Here is a 20,090-nt window from a genome sequence, read left to right as displayed (position 1 = left end):
GGCAGTACTTTATTATAATTATGTTGAATTAAAGATGAATTCGGATCCCCGATTTGAATGTTTCCAGTATTTCCTGATGAACTGGCATTTTCGTGTCTGTTTATTTTTATTTATACGTCTGAAGGGCAAAAAGAGTGCGAGAAAATAAAAACAACTATGCAGATAATTTGTAACTATTCCTTTATTTTGCTTCTGTAGCACAGATTCTTATAGAACAGGGAACTTGTCAAAACACTAAGGTAAATAAATAAAAAATTAAAAAAAAGTGGAAAAAGGTCCAGTTTGTTTTAATCTGAGTTCCCAGTTCACTAGACACGTTCATCTAAAAACAAACAAATAAATTAATTAAATTAAATTTAAAAAAGCAGTCTAATATCTTCATGAGAGTTCAGGATGTAGTGTGTGTTGCTGCCCATTTGTACAAAGTTTTTCTGGGTTAGGGGTATGGGAGACTGTGGACAGGTGTTAGAGCAGGTGATTTGCAATGTAACCTACTGCTAAAAATGTATTCACAAATCCCTGGTATGAGTGAACACACACACATATATATATATGGAAAATACAGTTTATTGTCAAACTGTTGATAGGTATGCACAGTAAACTGGCAACTGAGTGCATACACAACAATTAGTTTAATTACAGTTACTAAATATAGGACTACTTCATATGCACAATTAAAAATATACTGTATTATATAATGTATTTGTATGTACACGTGTCATTTGTAGCTCCAATGACCCGTTTGACCCTCATTATGTCCCCTTTCTGTCTACCGTGAACTTTGCTCTACATAAAGCGGAACGTTTCCGATATGGTCTTGTTTCCAGTACGGCTATGAGGAGCACCACATTACACTTACAGGCGATTCGTCATTATTCACATATTTTAAGCAGTTTGATCAATAAGATAATCAGTATTATTGCAATGCATGGGATCATAGAATATTTCCAATAAAGTCAAAATTAGTTTTTACTGTTTTTAAATCATTTTGTTTTGTTGACTTAAACAACGGCGTGTAGAGTGTTCAGCCAATCACTCTGCAGAGCGTACCATATTCTTGGCCTCTGGTTGGCTGGAATGGTAGGCGGTCCCCTCTTCGTCCTCCTCTGGGTTGCCCCGTAAAATAATTCCGATCTCTCCTCCTTGGGTGAAGGTTCATTGCGGTGACTGTCTATCGTTAGCTGTCTGCTACACGTTTAGCTACAATGTCTGGCCGTGTTCTCGTCGGAGTTAAGCGTGTCATTGACTACGCAGTGAAGGTAATTTTCCATTGCAGTTCTGGCTGGCACTGTTGCCCTTTTAAAACCTTTTTTTTTTCTGTGCTCACTCGATTGACTTTATGTGCTCTAGTAGCTAACGTTAGCCTGCTAATGTCAGCTGGTTGTGGCACAGGAGCTACACTACACAACTAAGTTTTCATGTTATATATTTAACTACTAACCTTTCAGTCCGCGGCTATTTGCATATATTACAAGATGTTGCATAGTAAAATGTTGAGATTTCTGTTAGCAGCACCACAGTGCGTGACTTCTTGCTAGTTACCTGGACTGCTGGAGTTCTCAGGTTGTGTAACATGTCCTCCCTGGAATCAGGTTTGGAGCTTTCTCCCACCTTGAATCGACCTGTTAGGTACAGACGTATGCTGGAGGCAAACAGTTATTGTAATCCCAATATTCAGTTGTCCTTCTGGAGATGGGGCACAAACACCATAATCAATAAACGTCAGCAGCTGTTTCACGTAACAGCAAGTGCACTCCTGCTCCAGCTGCTCTCAGCTGGAATTGTAAAGGGTCATTGCTTAGCACTGACACATCACCGTTGCCAGTAATATCAGGCAAATGATCCAAATGTAATCAACCGGATCAAGTACCTTCTGCTTTAAATTGGTTTGGAAAATACTCGTATTTGTCTGTCATATTATAGTATTTGTTGCGCATACATTCTCAGGATTCATCTGGCTGCAATATTGCCAGAATGTACATTTTAAATTAAGACTATTCAGTATATGTCAAGATCACTACATGGCCAGGTGGATATAGAAAGACATGCACATAGTATTCTCATGGTCTGCAGCTGCTTTCACGGCCCTGGGTTATTTTCCTTGCAGGAAATCCTCAGAGTCACAGAATACGGTGTCAATAAACAGCAATAGTACATGTCTTAAATTGATAGAGAAGATGATGCTTTATTGATCATGCAGTTGGGATAAGCAGTGTCACAGCAGCAGAGGGGATAAAATAGTATTTATCGATGCAATTACTAAAGTGTAAGTAAAGGTCAGTAGTGTGCCAGAATAAGTAAAAATAGTCTACATTGGGAAGTCTTCCCAGATGAGTGGTGGCTGTTTTAGCATTGATGCCCATAGTTTGGGAATGAAATAGTCACATGCTTCCTTTACATGCGGCAACATAGTGTGTCACCCCACAGTAGAGTGTGCTTCTAAACACCAGAGGTATCAGGGTTACTTACTTTATACCTTACAAGAAGTTCTTGTCTGAAGATATACTTCCACCGCCTATTTATGCATCTTTACTTTCAGGTTTCTCTCATCTGTCTTCCTGACACTTACTTAATCTAGCAACCCTGTGGTGACCTGCCATCTTGCTTCTTCACAGATTCGTGTGAGGCCGGACAACAGTGGCGTGGTGACGGATGGTGTTAAGCACTCAATGAACCCCTTCTGTGAGATCGCCGTTGAAGAGGCGGTCAAGCTGAGGGAGAAGAAGCTCATTAAGGAGGTTGTGGCTGTCAGCTGTGGGCCACAGCAGGCACAGGTGGGTGAGACGGGGCAGGACTCTGTTCCCATGTCTTGTTAACTAACCAGTGTCCTGGAGAAAAACAGTGTGGTTTGTCAGGTAACCTACTTTTGGAGGAGTTCTTTCAAGAAGTTTCAGACTTTACTGGTTCACTGCTGAGCTTTGGCTTTAATAATCTCGTACCAGAAGTCAAGTCAGTTGCGTTGTTTCAAATTGAATAAAAATTTAATGTAAATAACTGGTGAGGAGTCATTCAGAATAACTTACACCTTGTATACTCAAGCAGTGCAAACTGATAAAATCACTTCTTATTAAAAATGCCATTTGCCTGTATAGCAGATTTTGCTCTATTTTTTTAATTTTTTTTGTATATATCACCAATCTCAGTTGCAGGTCTACTCTTGATTTGCCAATGTAACACTTTTCTATTTAGATAATCAACATGGGAAAATAAAATAAAGTCAACATAAGAAAGGAGCTAGTATGACCTGCTGTTAAAATAAAAAAAAAGTTGTCAATGTCGTTTACATTTTCTAATTATTTAACATGTATTTCTTCCTTACTCAGGAGACCATCCGTACTGCCCTTGCCATGGGGGCCGATCGTGGCATTCATGTGGAGGTGTCTGGGAAAGACTATGATAATCTGGGACCCCTGCAGGTCTCTAAGATCATGGCTGCCTTGGCCAAGAAGGAGGACGCTCAGCTCATCATCCTGGGCAAGCAGGTTAAAGATGCAGATTGACTTAATGTCCCAATTTAATGTCATCTTTTGCTACTGTATCTACTCTGCAGTTACCTTCATTTTATGACGGGTGTTGTTTTCACAGGCCATTGATGATGACTGCAATCAGACTGGCCAGATGACAGCAGCCTTACTGGACTGGCCTCAGGTACGTTACATGCAGGAATTCTTAAAAGGATTTAGCTAACTTGACCCACAAGAAAGCATCACCGGAGATTGCTTTTAAATAGTCTGATTAGTTTGGTCTGATTAATTTTTTCATGTGTGGTGTAGCAGTACTGATATCAAGCCACACTCCTTTCCACACAACCTTATCAAGATTACTGAAGACTAGTCCGAGTCGGTAAGGCCTATAGTGCTCCTGCACTGGTCAAAGGCTGCCATGAGAAATGAACTGCAGTTCTACTAGTTGGCCAACAGATGGAGCACTTTGACATGTTATTTCACAGTGTTCAGGTTTTGCATTTTGCATTGCATTTTGACGCATACATAATGAATTAAATGCAAATACCTTCTAATTCATTTATATTTATTGCTTATCCATTCTAAGACTGGGCTGCATCCCACTCATACCGGTACTGCTGCTTCCTTTGATAATCAGCGTTAAAGAAGATGAATTATAGTTGAAAGTGTAATTACAAAGGCCGACCAGCAGATGGGGACATTGAGCGCCTCATGGCTTGAAGGAATCTTAGTTTTTGTCTGCTGTCTATATCACAGGATTAGAGATATGTTTCACTGTTTTGGGGATGGACTGGTTTAAAATATATATATATTTTAATTAAGTTTTATGATAGATTTTATGATTTAAAATGGTGCTGTATTTTCATTTTGCAGGGTACCTTTGCCTCAGAGGTGTCACTGGAAGGAGACAAGGTTAAGATTGTGAGAGAAATTGATGGTGGCCTGGAAACTATCAAGATCAAAACACCAGCTGTGGTGACCGCAGACCTTCGACTCAACACCCCAAGATATGCCACGCTGCCTAATATCATGGTAGCTGGCAGAGAATTGTGTTCTGAAATACAAGAGACAAAAAAAATGTATTAGTTAAAAATAATCTAGACAACACGTCTTGTATACAGCTTTCCCTTTCATAACTGTTGGGAGTTTTTTCATGTCAATTAATAATATAAGTTAAATGGAATCTATTTATCTTTCCTTTCAGAAAGCCAAGAAGAAGAAGATTGCTAATGTGAAGCCTGCAGACTTAGGGGTGGACATCACATCGCGGTTGGAGGTGGTTAGAGTGGACGAGCCCCCACAGAGGCAGGCAGGGGTGAAGGTGGAGACGGTCGACGACCTGGTGGGCAAACTCAAGGAGGCAGGAAGGGTATAGAGTCTTCAGGAACATAAGCAGGGGAGCGCAGAAACGAACAGATGGGTGAGTATTCAAGCATAAAAATGGCACATTCTTAGAAAGCTTCTGCAATAAGTTTGCACAGTTTGCAAAGGTGTACTCTATTTCAGCTGAGGTTAAATATTATTTTCATTAATAGTAAATCTGATTTCGAAGTGATGTCCTCATAGGTCATATTTATTGCTAATAAACATCACATTTGTTATTATATCAACTAGAAGAGCAGTTGCTGACACCAGGTGGAACCAGAGAATACTTTTACATGGAAAAGGACTTGACTTGATTATTTAGAATGATGACTTCACAAGCAAGGAAGATTTCTCAAAAGACTCAAAACCTTAGATGCTGCAGTTCAGTGCTGACATTTTAACCTCAAAGTCACTGGGTGCTAGTATTAACAGAACAGAATAGTTGCAGACTAAAGCTGAGCACAGATTATAGGAGTTTTAGCCAGATTCATCCACAAATTCAACCATGCCGGCAACTGACAGAGAAACCTTACTCAGTACAGGTTTAGCCCAGATGATCTGGTAACGTGAGATCTGTCCTTGAATCCCCTAGACTGTTCGCATTAGGGTCGCCATGAATAATATCAGACCATGTTGTAACGTGGAGTTGGAGAGAAGCTTAGCCACGATTGTTAGTAGCATGCTTCAGCATAAATAAAGTTGCAAGGAAGTGGAGGGATTTCCACACAATACAATTTATTCAACACAGATAAGGACCACATAAAGCCATGTCTCGCAGCATATTATACAACACTCACGGATAATAAACATAGGCTTGTAGCCTTCACCAGCGTCCCCATTACGGAAGTTGAGGAAGTCAAAAATAAGAGACAGATGTGAGAGTGACACTTGCTTTACTAAGCAGTGAAAACAAAGGAAGCACCACCCTGTGGTAATGCTCTATGTAATACTCTGGCTGTTACAATGTTTGATATTGGTCTATATGGACTCAGAGCAGCAAACTACGCTACTTTGAGTTCTTCCTCGTCTCTGTCTCTTCTTCTTCTTCTTCTGGTTTAATTGGTGGTTGGCAACCCAGTTTGAGACCCATTACCACCACCTACCTACTAATGGAGTATGGATCAGCAGATTTACAGCAAGTTACTGCACGACAGTCTCTCTTTTATTTATATCTGCTTCCTGTGAGAATCACACAAGGTGGTGCATTCAAATCTTGCTAATCTGATTATGTATTGTGCTGTTATTTTCAAATGGCATAGTGTGTGTGCCTGTGGTTCAGATTACAGAGATGAATATCTGAGAAGTTTTTCTTTAAGTGTGTGAAGCATCTCAGTTTCAAAAGTGGGTAGGATTTGATAACTGCTGCAGATTTACGCTTTTTCAGAACGCTGCATACCAAAAAGTAATCATTCTCAATAATAATAATAATAATAATAATGATACATTTAATTTATAAGCGCTTTTCAAGACACACAAGGACACTTGTAAGCCTGGATCTCCCTCTTGACTTTACACTATGCAGCAAGGTTACCTGTTGTGATGAATGATAGCATCTGTTTTTTAATTTTGCCATCTACTCATAAAGATTATGATAAAAAGTGGTGTTGATGGTGATAAAAGCAAGACTAATTATAGATTTTAATTGTAACTCTTGACTTAAATTGCTTGTTTTCATTCTCTCCTCTCCTCTAGGACTCTAATGAATAACCAGACTGCGTTACATAAGCACACCCAGAGGACTGGCTTATGTGTCGCTCTCATCCCTCTGTTTGAGACTGAGGCTTCGGAGGGGAGGAGCACTGAGAGACGTTGTCCTGCAGTCAGACAACCCCAAACGGATCAGGCTGTCTTCGATGTACATTTTGACTTGGCATATGTGTGGTTTATCTGTATCATAAGATCCTAATGTAAGAAGAAGAGCAGTCTTTATGCAATAATTTAAACCCAGAAACGTCCTTTCACTCATGCTGCTGTTGATCTGCATACTAACACCATTTGTGTGATGCATTTCAGCTGTAGTCACACTAATAGGTGGTGCAATTTTTGTAAATGTTATATGTAAATACAGAACCAAACAGGGAGGATTATGTCATTCAAGGTTAGTGTCATGACTACTGATAATTTGTATAGTTAATATACATTTAACTGGGTTTTAAGACTGACTAGACAGTGTCTCTCAGTATGAGCAAAGGAAGATGTTCATAAATCTGAATTTTACCATAAGCGCCTCACTTCTCTGTTGACTGTACAGAACATTACGATAACAATAAAGCAGCCAGTCTTTTTCATATCTACAGTGGTCTTCTCTGGTCGTTTGGCATTTCTAATTTCCCTTTTGTTATGAGAAATGTCCCTGTATATTTAATTTTCCACACAGATAGCAATGCATTGGTAGTGATGAAGCCTGTAAAATGGGTAATAGTTCTTTGTGGAAGTGGTGGTGAGATAAGTGATTTATTGGAGCGAGTGTGTTTCATCCATGGGGATTTGTTTTGGCAGAATTAGTGTGAATGTTCAGGAGTGACCGTGTCAAAGATCAGAACAGCTGGTGAATTGCTGTCCACACAGTCCCTTTGTAACCTGACAGAGCTTCATCAGTTCAGAATGTAGTAAAACTAAAGTGTCCATATTTGATTGAGAACTATCCACAGAGACTCGGAGCGGTGATTGCGGTCAAAGGTAAATCTAGTAAATATTGACTTGAGATGAATACTAATGCATTTACTTATTTTACAGTATATATTTTAATAGATTTACATTACTTTGTAGAAGACTGTTTGCACTTTGATGGTAAAGAAGTTTATAAAAGCAACTGGAAAACAGGAGGCGAATATTATTGCATAATTTTATTGATGAGGGAAAATTTTAACCATTACATGCATATATTAGATTAATCTGTATTTTTTTGTAATTTAATCTGTTCTTTTTTATAAAAAATCCCATAAGTTAATTCATTAGGAATCACTAGTGAGGAATTGCTAATCACATTAGCAACACTCCAAACTTATAAATAATTAAGATTATTATGGGAAAAGCAGCATATTGGCTCTTTTAAAAAGCTGGGACCCTTACATGTTGATATTTTAAAGGGAAAAAAAATTTAAAACTAAAACTAAATCTATACAACAACGACACTGCACATTATTTTATAACTTTTTCATATATTTAGGAATATAAAGGATCAAAATGGAACTGTAATACAGATACCTCAGGTTTGTACATAAATTGAATGAGTAGACTGGTTATAAAAATTAGTGATTGTTCAAACTTATTTAGAGAGGAAACGATTTACCTTTCTGTTTTCAACTTAAGATACTTAAGATACTATAAATGTACAATAAGTACATAAGATATTAAAGGGATAGACATAATGTGATCAAAATCATAATTGTTCTCTCAAATTATATTTCAAATATAGAGTATCCCATTTAAAGTATTTACACAGTAAAATGTATATTATTGTCTGCCTAAAATAAGGAAAACAGTTACTGCTTTGTGTAATTAGATAAGGGGCGTGGCCTCACCGCTACAATCAGGGCTTTGACTCCGCACAGGTGAGCTCCTCACGCGCCCTGCTGACAGGAGATTCACTAGTCACTGCTGTCCGAGACGCCAAGGACATTTTTCCTCCTGCCGTTTTCTTCTGGAATTATAACCCAGGCCGACTCTGTACTTTGTTAAAGGCGCCTCCGAAGTGGCACGCATTCTTAAAATGATTTGGCTGGAGAAATTAAAGAAATATAGCGCAGTTTTTCTGGCCATTTTATTTAACTTTACTTTTCAAGGTGAGGTTAAAACTTATAAGTTAGTCCTTCTATTTGTTTGACAATTTCCAAGAAAAGCCATGTTATGTTTTAAAAATATTTGTTAATATTAACAATATTCACACTTGGAACATATTTTTTGGTGATTATTTTTGTGGAAACAAATACTATTGCATAATAATTACTTTTCTCCATCCTGACAGGTGCCTACTGTCAACTGGTGGTTTCCCCTGCTGGTCCTACTCTGGTGAACACATTAGTTGGTAGCAATGTGACTCTGGCCGTGTCCTTCAGTGGTGCCTCTGACCCAGCGGTTACCTGGTTTATGGGAGATTTACCTGTCGCCACATGGACTATAAACTCCAGCGCTGCTCCAGACATAGATCGGAACCGCAGGAATGTGATCAGGATTGAGGAAAGTGGCTCCCTTACCTTTATCAATGTAACACGTGCCTACACTGAAAGGTACACTGTTGAAATGACAAAGTCTGGACTGGGAAAAGACTCAACTGCCTTCACTCTGAAAATATTCGGTCAGTATCTGAATTTTTGTTGTTGTAGTGGGAAGAAGTTGAAGTAGTAGTTTAAACTTTTTTCCTGATATTTCTGCTCAGATGCCATCACACACATTTTACGCAGAAGTGTTAAGATGAAGTTAATGGTTTAAAAGCTCTTGAGTTTCGTCAAATTAAAGTCAACTGCCCTAAAAATCTAAAATGTAGATCCAAATTTTGAGTCATACATTATATCTGCTACAATATCTATCATATCTTACCTTAATCCTTGATTGAATGTAGCATTTAATATTTAATGGTGCATTAAATTTAGGCAGCAGGGCAGTGGAGGACCCTGGTTTAATTCCTCTTGATGGGTTATGTGAGACTAAGACTTGGAATCTCTCCTAACTCTGTGGACGTTTTCTTCAGGGAAAGCAAAAAATTGATTCTTGAGAGTCTTCAGACATCTAGAACATTTATCAGTTTCTTATCTTTTCAAATATAGCCTAGATTTGCTCTTTAATAAAAACATTTTAGTGATTCATTTGAAATCAAAACCTCGACCTGATCCAAATACACCTGTTTGGGTTTTTTGAGTTTAAAGGCGTTTCACCACCCATTCAAGTGACCTCTCCCGCTCTAGAAGTGGCTGAAGTACACTTGGATGAGTGGTGAAACGTCTTCAAGTAAACTCAAGCAAGATCAGCTTTGTTTTTCGATATACCGTGTCTTGGGTGACTGAGAGTCTAAACGTGTTCTAATACCCAGAGCCGCCCCGCCCTATACGCAGAACACGCGCAGCGCGTGGGGCCCCGCGATCCATGGGGGGCCCCATGTCGCACAAGATGACGCATTTTCTAAAAATGCGCAAAGGACGCGCAGCGCTCCGGCGGCGGAGAGACCAGCGCGAGCGCTCCGCTGGTCCTCCCAATCCAATAAAAACAGCCCAAACCACGAAGTTGCCACCTATGGAAACCTGTCACACTCCCCCGCCGGACATAAACCAAGTAGCCCAATTTTGTGGAAAAACCGCCCAATCTGGCAACCGTGAGTACCATAAAGAGTCAGCCCGAGGCAGGAAGAAAAAAAAGGTGTAATGTGACACACTTCGCCGCAATGATTGGCACTTGGCAGCAGCATCCGATCAATCAGCGGTCAGATCATGGGTCAGGAGGTGCACTACAACCTAAATGGCATTTTGTGCTCGTCATTTCTTTACACGTGTGTGTGTGTGCGCGTGTGTGTGCGCGTGTCTGGTGGGGGGGCCCCAAAAGACATTTCTGCTTAGGGCCCCAGTTTGGCCAGGGGCGGCCCTGCTAATACCCCTCCACGTTTTTGTTCACAGAAACTCTCCCGGATGTGATTTTGAGCTCACAGCCAGAGTTTGCCAAAGAGGGAACTGACCAGTTCATGCTGCACTATAGCGTGCTGCAAGATGTGGTTGAGCAACAGACATGGTTCTTCAACGGCGAGAAAATTGAAAATGGCTCACGCTATTTGGTGGAGCGAGGGAGCCTTGTCATCCTCAGACCAAACCGAAGTGACACAGGACAGTACACGCTGTTAATCACAAACCCTTTCAGCCGTGCAGAAGTTCAGAAGAATGTCACTGTGCTATGTAAGGATAATAACTTTAAATGTCTTTCGAGAAGCGTTTGTTTTCCTCCATGTCGTTACAACTCTCTCCACTTTGTGATCTGTTATAGATGGACCAGATGAGCCTATACTAGAGGCCAGACCAGCTAAGCCTTTCTACCTATCAGGAGACTCTGTGATCCTCTCCTGTCAGGCTGAGGGATTCCCAAAGCCAACTCCTAAGTGGATGTTTGGTGGTCGGATACTTTCTGATTCCCCCAAGGGATTCCTGAGTCTAACAAATGTGCAGACCAGTCAAGGAGGAGTTTATGCATGTATGCTGATCAACGAGCTGACTGAAGAGAAGCGTCAAAAGAACCTGACTTTAAATGTTTATGGTATGTGAAAAGCAGGAGTATTATGTTCAAAATAATTTTACTTTATTCCCAACCGGTCTTAACATTTTAACTGTTTTCTCATTCTTAAAGATGGGGAACTCTGAGAAAGATGTGTAAATTCAAAACTGTTGTCCAAATCATAATTTATTATTACAAGTTTTTTGTCTGACGATGTTCATATTTATCTAAATAATATAAATGAATGGACACCCCAAACATCAGTACCTTTGCTGCTTGGTTCCACGTTAATAATACCAAATTAATTTTTGTCTTGAGACAGAGAGGCCGCAGGGCAAACCGCTGTGCTCCGTGCACTCCGTGAATGACGTCAAACTGCAGTATTCCTGTGAATGGATGGGGGGGACCCCACAGGCTCGGCTGTCTTTCCCAGCACTAAGCGACACCAGCAGTGGAGGAGGAAACTTCAGTCTGACTGTCAATGCCTCAGATAACCTGAACAGGAAAACTATCAAGTGCATGGCGGACCACCCAGTCGAACAGAATCACTGTAACATTACTGCAAGTAAGTTCAATAAGTGGAGATCATTTGGAAGTTAAGTGAATTTGTTGAAATAAGAAGAACTTGTGACAATAAATGTTTGTGATAAAACTGCGATCAATTTAAAGAACAGTGATTAAATTTGGGTCGTGAAGATGAATTTGAGAACGTGAAAGTGATTTTGACAGCTTGGGATTGATGGACAGAATGGAGCAAACTGAATCTAGAAAAGCAGAGATGGAACATGTGAACAACACTTTCGCCTCATTTAGATTTTTTTTTCTTTTTTCTTTTCTATGGATAATCAACCTTTGGATTTGTAACTGTCATTCAGAAAAAATGAGTAATTCATAATGTGTTTTGTTGACTTGAGCAGCCAACTCTGAACAAGAACTCTATGTCCTGCAGGTAGTCCGGTTGTGTTTCCTCCAGCTGTGAGAACCACACTTGAGGGCAAAATAGTGGTTACTATCCTCTGTATGAGCGAGGCCTCACCTAATGCTGTGGTGTCATGGTTCAGAGGCAGTGAGCAAATCACCAACAAGACAATGTACCAGATCAGCAGCAACACCACACAGCTTGAGATTCGCAATTCCAACGTCAGCAACTTTTTCCTCCAAAACTATACCTGCATCGGCCACAACCCACTGGGCAGCCAGAGAAGGGAAATTCAGCTACAAGGTAAAGAAAGAAACCAGATCCTAAATACAGTTTGAATTTTGTATGTAAATGTTACTTCCTTTACTACTATTTACTTTAATACATTTATAATAATAATAATAATAATAATAATAATAATACATTTTATTTATAAGTGCTTTTCAAGACACACAAGGACACTGTACAAAAACAATAAGACATTTATCTCATGGTGAGAGTTTCTGTTTACATGTACACAAAGATTTTTATATTTTTATATGTAAACCATTGTTGGAGGACTCAGACTACTACTTCAACCGAATAAAAAGTATGGAAAAATTATCAGCAAAACTAACATAGTATTGAAAGTCAAATAAAGAATTGGTGAGAATAGATGAACAGAAAATAAATCTGTGTTAAATTAAAAACAGACTTCTTTTAAAAATGATATCTAAATTCTCCAGTTTCCACTTGTATACACTTTGTAAGGTTTTCTGGCTTGTTTTGTCTTGTGTGTGATAAAAACCTATAGATGTTTGGATTCTGGACTGGATATGAGACTTTAGAGAATAGAGATGGGAATGTTTTACTGTATTAAACTTGGAAAGCAGTAAATAATATATAATGAAAGTAATCATTAATTACACCCCTACTTCAGAATGAAAGCTTTAGTGAATTTTGTGACATTATAGTGATGCTTAAGTAAAATACAGATTTGACACAGAACAGTACAGTGATTATTTGTGTCACCTTTAGATACTGTAAGCCTTCAGCTTCTAATTTGGCCTTCTACTAGAAACCAAAGACACAATGGGCCCTCAGAAAGAGGGCTAAGTAATACTCGAGATTGCTGTTTCCATTTAAACAAAGCTCTCCAGTCTTGGACTACTCTCCTCCTCCCCCTTTTTTCTGCACCCTCTGGATCTCTCCCTCGCTCACAATCCCTCTTTCTCCAGGGCCGTCAATCTCAGATTTCAGCTTGTTCCCTAATCAAGATGGAACCATCATCACTTTGACCTGGGAGGTCCCTCCTACCTCTGTTGTTACAGGTAAGCATGCCTGCAAAGCTCCAGGCTGTCTATCAACACACTAACTCAGCCTTCTTGTATTGAATTTGTACATCTAAGCAGAAATCCTTGGGAACAGTACTGAAAACAAAAACTCAACAGAGAAGATGAGGGTGTAAATATGGTGTCATGTGTGAAGCCCACAGGATGAGCAAGGCTGTGTTTTGGAAAAATATATTTTGAGGACAAAACCACTGTGGAAAGCAAATGCCAGCTTTTGTTTCCCATTTTTGGCATCCGCAAGTACATGAGTGATTGGCTGATAGGTGGCTGTTTTCCTGTTAAAATATGCATGTAATATTGACCTGTGAAGCCTTGATCTGTTGCTCCTATGTGGCTGAACGGTTAACTCTGGTGCTTCAAAACAGATTTGTGTGCTTTTGCACAGGTTTTGACATCCAAATGAAAGGACCAGACCTACTGAGCAAAAATCGTAATTCTACATACACTAAAGCCAGCTCAGACAAATTCCGCACTATTCAGCGGAAACCTGGTTCTGTCAGGAGTGCGGATGTCTTCATGCTCGACAGCGACTTGACCTACAGGTTTCGGGTCATCCCCAAAGCCCGCCTGACAGAAGGAGAGCCGTCTGTGGTCCTCAGAATTGGTCCAGGTATGGCGTATGTAATGTGTGCTTAATGCAAGACCTTTCTAATCACAGGGTTAGAGATGGATCCACAGTAGTACAACTATTGGTTGAAGTCTGTCCTGTTGATGTTAGGTGAAGGACTGAGCGGTCCTGCCATTGCTGGCATTGCAGCTGGAATTCCCTGCAGTCTTCTTTTCCTGCTCCTGTTATGCGGCCTCATCTACCTCGGCATTTACTGCAATAAAAATAAAAGTATGGGAAGTTGATATAAATCATATTTCAAATGCATTTATGTCCTTTACATTCATGATAAATATATTTTCTGTGCTTTGTAGATCGTCACACAAGATATCCAGTTTCCAGAGCGGTGGAGAAGGTTTGAGTCAAATCACTGGTCAACACAAAGTGCAGGAATTTGTTTATAGCTTTAGTGCTGCTGATTAGAGTAGTATTGTTTACTGTATTCATAAGGAGTCCATATGAATGGTCCCCCTCTTGAGGTATTCACTGGAAATGTTCTATAAGCTCAGGGTAGACAATTTATGACGTGTTCATGTTTTCAGAATTAGATATTGTAATTTAGTCGTATATTGGTTTCTTCATACTTTTTATAATATGTCTGATCACATTGCACAATGATTTCTCTTCCTTTGGTTTGTTGATTTAGTTAATTTCATGTCACTCACAGGCAAAAACAACCCAACCCGAGACATCTCCCCATAACCTGCTGACAGGAGGGCTGAAGTCTCCACCCGACTACAACCGATTACAGCAGGTAGACTTTCTATTAACAAATAAACATACACGATGAAACACTGCCTCCTTTTTTGTTGCGAATGAACTGCCTTGCGTCTGCTCTTTTTCAGACTCCCTCTGAACGATCTGTGACTCTGCCCTCATTCGTTCCTCCACTGCCTGTCAGAGTTGCTACAACGGTCTAAACTTTAACATTTGTTATAATCATTTTTACGTTTTGATTGTTTAATTTTAACTAAAATTTGTATGTGTAATAGATATTATATATTTTTTACTTCTTTCCTGTATAATCACTTCTTAATACTTTTTGTGAAAATATTTATTTGGATTTTATTAATAAATCAAAGTGTAAGAGTACTCAAAAGCCAGTTTTCTTTGTATTCACTGTAATTTTACAAATTCAGAGTTTTTTCACACATAAATCAAACAAATAAATAGTTTTGATGTCCCTGGTCACTCAATGAGTCAGTGGGATGTAATAAGTACTTCCACAAACGTCTGTTGCATTTTATAATTGGCATATTCATCAGTGGGATTCTTTTTCATCTTAGGGCTGCAATAAACACACAATTGATATTTTGGATTTTGTTGAAATAATCTTGCAATAATTTGTAGTTAAATGTGTAAAGCACAAACTTGTGTTCAACTTTTAAAGCATGTAGATGTCAGTTTAAGAAAATGCGTGTCTACCTCACTGTACTCTTGCAGTGAACTGCGGCCAGTGATTTAAAACACATGACTGCGTGAAAGTGGATGTCCATTTTCTCAAATAGTTGCAGTTAGTTTTAAATTGACCAAGATATTAAATTCCACAACTTCTTACTTGGTGCACAATCCCTCAAAGAGCTGAACCATGTGCATATAAGTAGAGCTGCATACCTTATTTTCTTAACCCACAAACCTTTCAATCAACCTTTGTATGCTGCTCTCATTCTCATGTGTCTTGCCATAGTCCATCGTCACTCCTAGAAATCCTGGACAGCCAGGCATCTAGACATTGTCAGTTTGATTCACCTATTCTCCTTAAATTCACCCAAATACAAACAGCTGTCCTGATCCATGCTACTTCACATCACCTACTTATCGAAAACTGCAAATAGAATAGAGAAAGAAAAGGCCTTAATCCAATGCAGTAAAAAGGAAATCCATTTTTTTTTTGTTCAATGGCCGCTTTAAACTCAGTGAAACCTGTCTGTGATGTGTTAACAGATTTTTCTTTGTGTTATATACTTCCATCACTCAGTACTTTGATCCATTTTTCAGAGTTGAGGAAATGGTCACAGGAGGAAAAAAAAAAATCCCCTGCTGTTTTCTATATGCGCTGTAGATGGTGCTATGGACCGTCAAAGACACCACCACATGGTTCATTCTGGTTCATTCTGGTTCATTCTGTTGAGAACATTTGAAACTTAAAGTAACTGAACAAATATAAATGAAAAATAATAACTTTTTGTTCCTGTCCTGCATCTACATGTTCTGAAACTGACTATCAAATGTTCAGTAATTGTGTAAACCTCTTAGAGATTACAGTACGCAGGAATAAACCCAAGGCGACAAAAATGACTGTTATCTGGAGCTATTAAAGATTTATCCGCATCATTGCAATAAAACATTTTGAATGTGAATTAGAAAATTCATTTGAAAAACACGTTTTCATATCTTAAGCTGCAACGGTTCAGTCTACATTTTGAGGAAGTCACTTAAATTGCAACAGCTCATGCTAATTGGGGAAAGGGTTGTGGTGGAGACTGTCTGTCTGGCTTTTCACAGATATGTCATGTATGCAAAACGATATACCACAGTTTCCATTTTGCTTCTTAGTTTGTGTCTTTTCTTCTTTTATATCCGAGCCGTTCTCTGTCGCGTCTCTCTCTGGAGAAGTCAGCAGCCCAGGTTTCTCTTACTGCATGTGCCACTAATGGAAACAACATCCCATTTAGTTCCTGTAGAGCAATATGATGGGTGGACTATTCACAGCACTTTCACGCTTCATAGTCAGCCTCTGACAACTTGGTGATAATATACTGCACTTCACATCAAATGTGTGAATACTCCCTAAAACGGTTCAAAAGAGTTTATGTAATACTTATGGTCTGTTTCCACCTTCAAATACTAACAACAATGTGTGATAACAATTTAGAGTCCTAACTAAAAAGAGTCTAGCCCTTTCTGCCGAGTAGATCACATTATTTCCAATCAGAGGACCTACAACTTCTTCATCACGGTCTCTCAGTTTCCTGTAAATAATATGCCACAATCCCATCATACGTCTCTAAACATTAGAGACATTATCAAGAAAATGGAGCTAAAAAATAACTCAAACCTTTGTGAAGTACTCATAGAGGTCAGTAGAGGGCACTCTTACTAAAAAAAAGTAATACAAACACATTAAACAAATTTCATCCTTCAAATTTAAATGATGTTAGAGTGCTTTGATCCAGTAGCTAAGAAAAATCCATAAAAGATCAAATTAAAAGGTGAAGAAGGCCGGCTCTGTTCTGGCCTGCCCTCTTAAGCCTGTAGAGGTGGTGGGTGATCGGAGGATGGAAACAAGGCTGTCAACACTGATGGAAAACCAGTCCCACCCCCTCCATGGCGCTGTAACGCCACTGAGCAGCATTACTGCAGGTCCTTCCTTCCTGCTGCTGTAAGCAAGCCTGCTCCCAGCAGACCACAAAAAACTGTTAACTTGCTATTTTTGTTTTTATTTAATGGTAACTTTTTCTTGTCTTATGCACTGTCCTTAACTATATGCTGTTGTAACACCGACAATTTAAAGTTAAAGGATTATCTGTCTATCGATCCATCTATCTATCTATTTACAAAAGATGGAATTACTACTCAGGTGTCCCAGAGACTACAAACCACCTGCGATGTACTTAGCTCACTTGCCAGTTCATCAGATACACTAGTTTGTGGCTGTGGCTCAGTAGATAGAGCAGGTTGTCCACACTTTAAGGATTAGTGCTACTATCCCCAGAACATGCCACACGCTGAAGTGTCCTTGCGCAAGACAGTACAACACAGTTTAGTGTCCTGCTGTGTGAATGTGTGTGTGCCTGTGTGAGCGAATGGGTACATGTGCCACTGTGATTGTAAAGCGCTTTGAGTACCAGAGAAAGGCTAAATAACCATTTACTAGTGAAAACTAATGCACTGTAGGAAAACCGTCTTGCACTACATCTTAGTTTCATGAAGACTATAGTATTCAACATTTGCATAAAGTAACTAAGAGAGCTGTTGATTCAATTGTTTTTATTTTATTTTGTAGTTCTGTTTAATCATGTTGTGTTGTGCTGACATGTGGGTGTTTAAATTTTTTTGACAACCCAGTTTTAGTGTGTAGTGGCAGTCCAGCACCAAAAACCACATCCTCCAACTACATCCTCACACAGTTGAATTACCACATTTCTGAGACCGTATCAACATAAATTGAACGTTAAAACGACTGTTGGAATGTTTTAGTTTTGACTAGTGTACCTAATAAACTGGCAAGTGAGTGTATATTTTAACAACCAGTAGCTGCTATGTTATATCAGCTGTGACTGTTCCATGAAAATCTGAATGATCATGGGAATTACATCCACTGGACACTTAATTAGGTACGGATGTACAGTTTAGTGCAAGATCTGCCACAATTTTGACATTTAGCAACATTATACTGTTCTTGGATTTGACTGACAATGACAGGGAAATGCTTATGGCACTGTTTATTGCTGGACTGGACTACAGTATAGTGTGGTGGGCCTCAACACAGCAAACATGTCTCTTTATGTTGCTATTAATATCTTTGCAATAGTGGATTTTGTGTAAGAGTACACCAGATTTTTGTCTAGATGCTGTGCAAGAGAACACAGGCAAACTGGAGAGGAGACAACGACGGGGGAGCGATTGGGTTCACTGGATGGGATTTTTGCTAAGTGAGATGCTATAGATCCTGGGTTACATTAGATTTGGTGAACTCAATGAAGTGGCCACTTAATATAGCGGGCAATGCCAGTAAGCACAGTGTATATACCGTAGGTGTTATATTTTCTGAAGATATTCAAATTTCGTGTGTGGCATGGTTCAGCCTTTTACTGTCAGCGCAAAGTTTCCACAACATCTTTACATATTCAGGGTGAACATGTCTACACGCACTGTGTCTTTTTGGGTCATATCTCTGTAGGCTTGTATGTGTCACCGTGACCACGCCCTCACTACACTGAAAGAAAGTGTGCGCTTCAGCATGTTCCATTGACCACAGCAGTACTGCAAGCCTTTGCACATCCACAGTTCCAGAACGCCGAATAGAACAACAGACAAGGACTGCGGCGCAGCGGCCTCATGTCCTCCCCCCCAGTCCCCCAGTGCCATCACCCCTCCCCCTCTCCCCCCGTGACCCCCCAAAATGCTCCCACGTAGTTCAATGTGAGCGAGTCAGGTGGCTTTTGCCCCACTAGCTCAAGTGCATTTGTTCTGTTCTGATTGTTTTAAAGGATTTTGCCTCCATCGACAGAAAAGTGGAGGGGATAACCTTTTGGAATTCAGCCTAGGGCTTCCTCTTTGACGTTTCGCTCACTCCTGGCTTTCACTCTCTCTCACTCTTTCCCTGAGGAAAGGCTGATACTTAAGAGGGTTAATTTAGCCTGAGGAATTCAGGTAAGGCGACGGTGTTGTTTGGTTGTTTGTGTTCTTCTAATTGCTGATTCCACTTTGTAAGAATAGGAAGTAAAAACAATTAAACAGAATGCACATTGTTAGATTCGAACGAACAAGTGCACGTCTTCCTGGCCGCCACTGTGTTCTAGTCTCTGACCTTCAGCATTTTACCAGACATCATTTACATGCAATTTGTGTATTTTGTATTAGATGTTGTTAGATTTTACTTTTCCCACCGTACATGATACATTTTTAAAGATTTAAGATTGAGATTCAAAGTTTATCTGGTTCATATTAAAAGATAAATACATATGGTGTTCAGACCAGATGGATTTTGTGTCTGGTAACACACATGTCTGAAAGCATGGTCCAATATTTACTTTTGGGCTTAGTAACTAATTTTTGTTTTATGTGGTCAGATGAGGAAGTGTATTCGTGGTAGCAGTGTGTTTAACAACCATATTCAAACAGAGAGAACTGTGAGCTGATGCATTGTGGTTAGCTTCATTTGTCTGTCCAGGCCAGCAGCTCTCACAACAAGTCGTACGCCACAGCTAACGACATAGTCAGAACAACATGCTCATTTTCATTTGCACGTCTCCACAATTCGCTTGAAAGAGGAAGTTTCAAATGTTGCTGCTTGTAGAATAGTTCAGAGTATTTTTGCAAGAAACTGAAGTAATGATGACTGAATGTCTTTAATGTCAATTTAAATCAAGGCAACACTACATTTACCACCTCTTATCTGCCTTTGCATCTTCTCCTTCAGGTCATTCATGTTTCCTTAGCCCATGTCCTACTAACTAAACACTATTTTTAGAAAACTACTAATATCA

General features: G+C 39.5%; 2 protein-coding genes across 2 annotated transcripts; both read left to right on the top strand.

Annotated features, from left to right (window-relative positions):
* Window positions 1-1,032: 1,032 nt before the first annotated feature.
* On the top strand, window positions 1,033-7,637 carry etfb (electron transfer flavoprotein subunit beta). Its single transcript, XM_084557766.1, has 7 exons — window positions 1,033-1,259; window positions 2,616-2,774; window positions 3,324-3,482; window positions 3,586-3,648; window positions 4,338-4,496; window positions 4,669-4,884; window positions 6,522-7,637. Exons 1-6 carry the CDS (start codon window positions 1,206-1,208, stop codon window positions 4,837-4,839), a joined length of 765 nt encoding a protein of 254 aa, XP_084413892.1. The 5' UTR covers window positions 1,033-1,205; the 3' UTR covers window positions 4,840-4,884; window positions 6,522-7,637.
* A 741-nt stretch (window positions 7,638-8,378) lies between these two features.
* Window positions 8,379-15,135, top strand: vsig10l (V-set and immunoglobulin domain containing 10 like). Its single transcript, XM_084557709.1, has 12 exons — window positions 8,379-8,614; window positions 8,797-9,126; window positions 10,436-10,708; window positions 10,797-11,063; window positions 11,344-11,586; window positions 11,971-12,243; window positions 13,158-13,250; window positions 13,657-13,881; window positions 13,990-14,109; window positions 14,193-14,233; window positions 14,546-14,632; window positions 14,724-15,135. Exons 1-12 carry the CDS (start codon window positions 8,542-8,544, stop codon window positions 14,796-14,798), a joined length of 2,100 nt encoding a protein of 699 aa, XP_084413835.1. The 5' UTR covers window positions 8,379-8,541; the 3' UTR covers window positions 14,799-15,135.
* Window positions 15,136-20,090: the final 4,955 nt, after the last annotated feature.

Source organism: Chelon labrosus (assembly GCF_963514085.1).
Source record: "Chelon labrosus genome assembly, chromosome: 12".
In the NCBI taxonomy this organism is placed as follows: Eukaryota; Metazoa; Chordata; class Actinopteri; order Mugiliformes; family Mugilidae; genus Chelon; species Chelon labrosus.
This window is presented reverse-complemented; position numbering and strand designations above follow the sequence as displayed.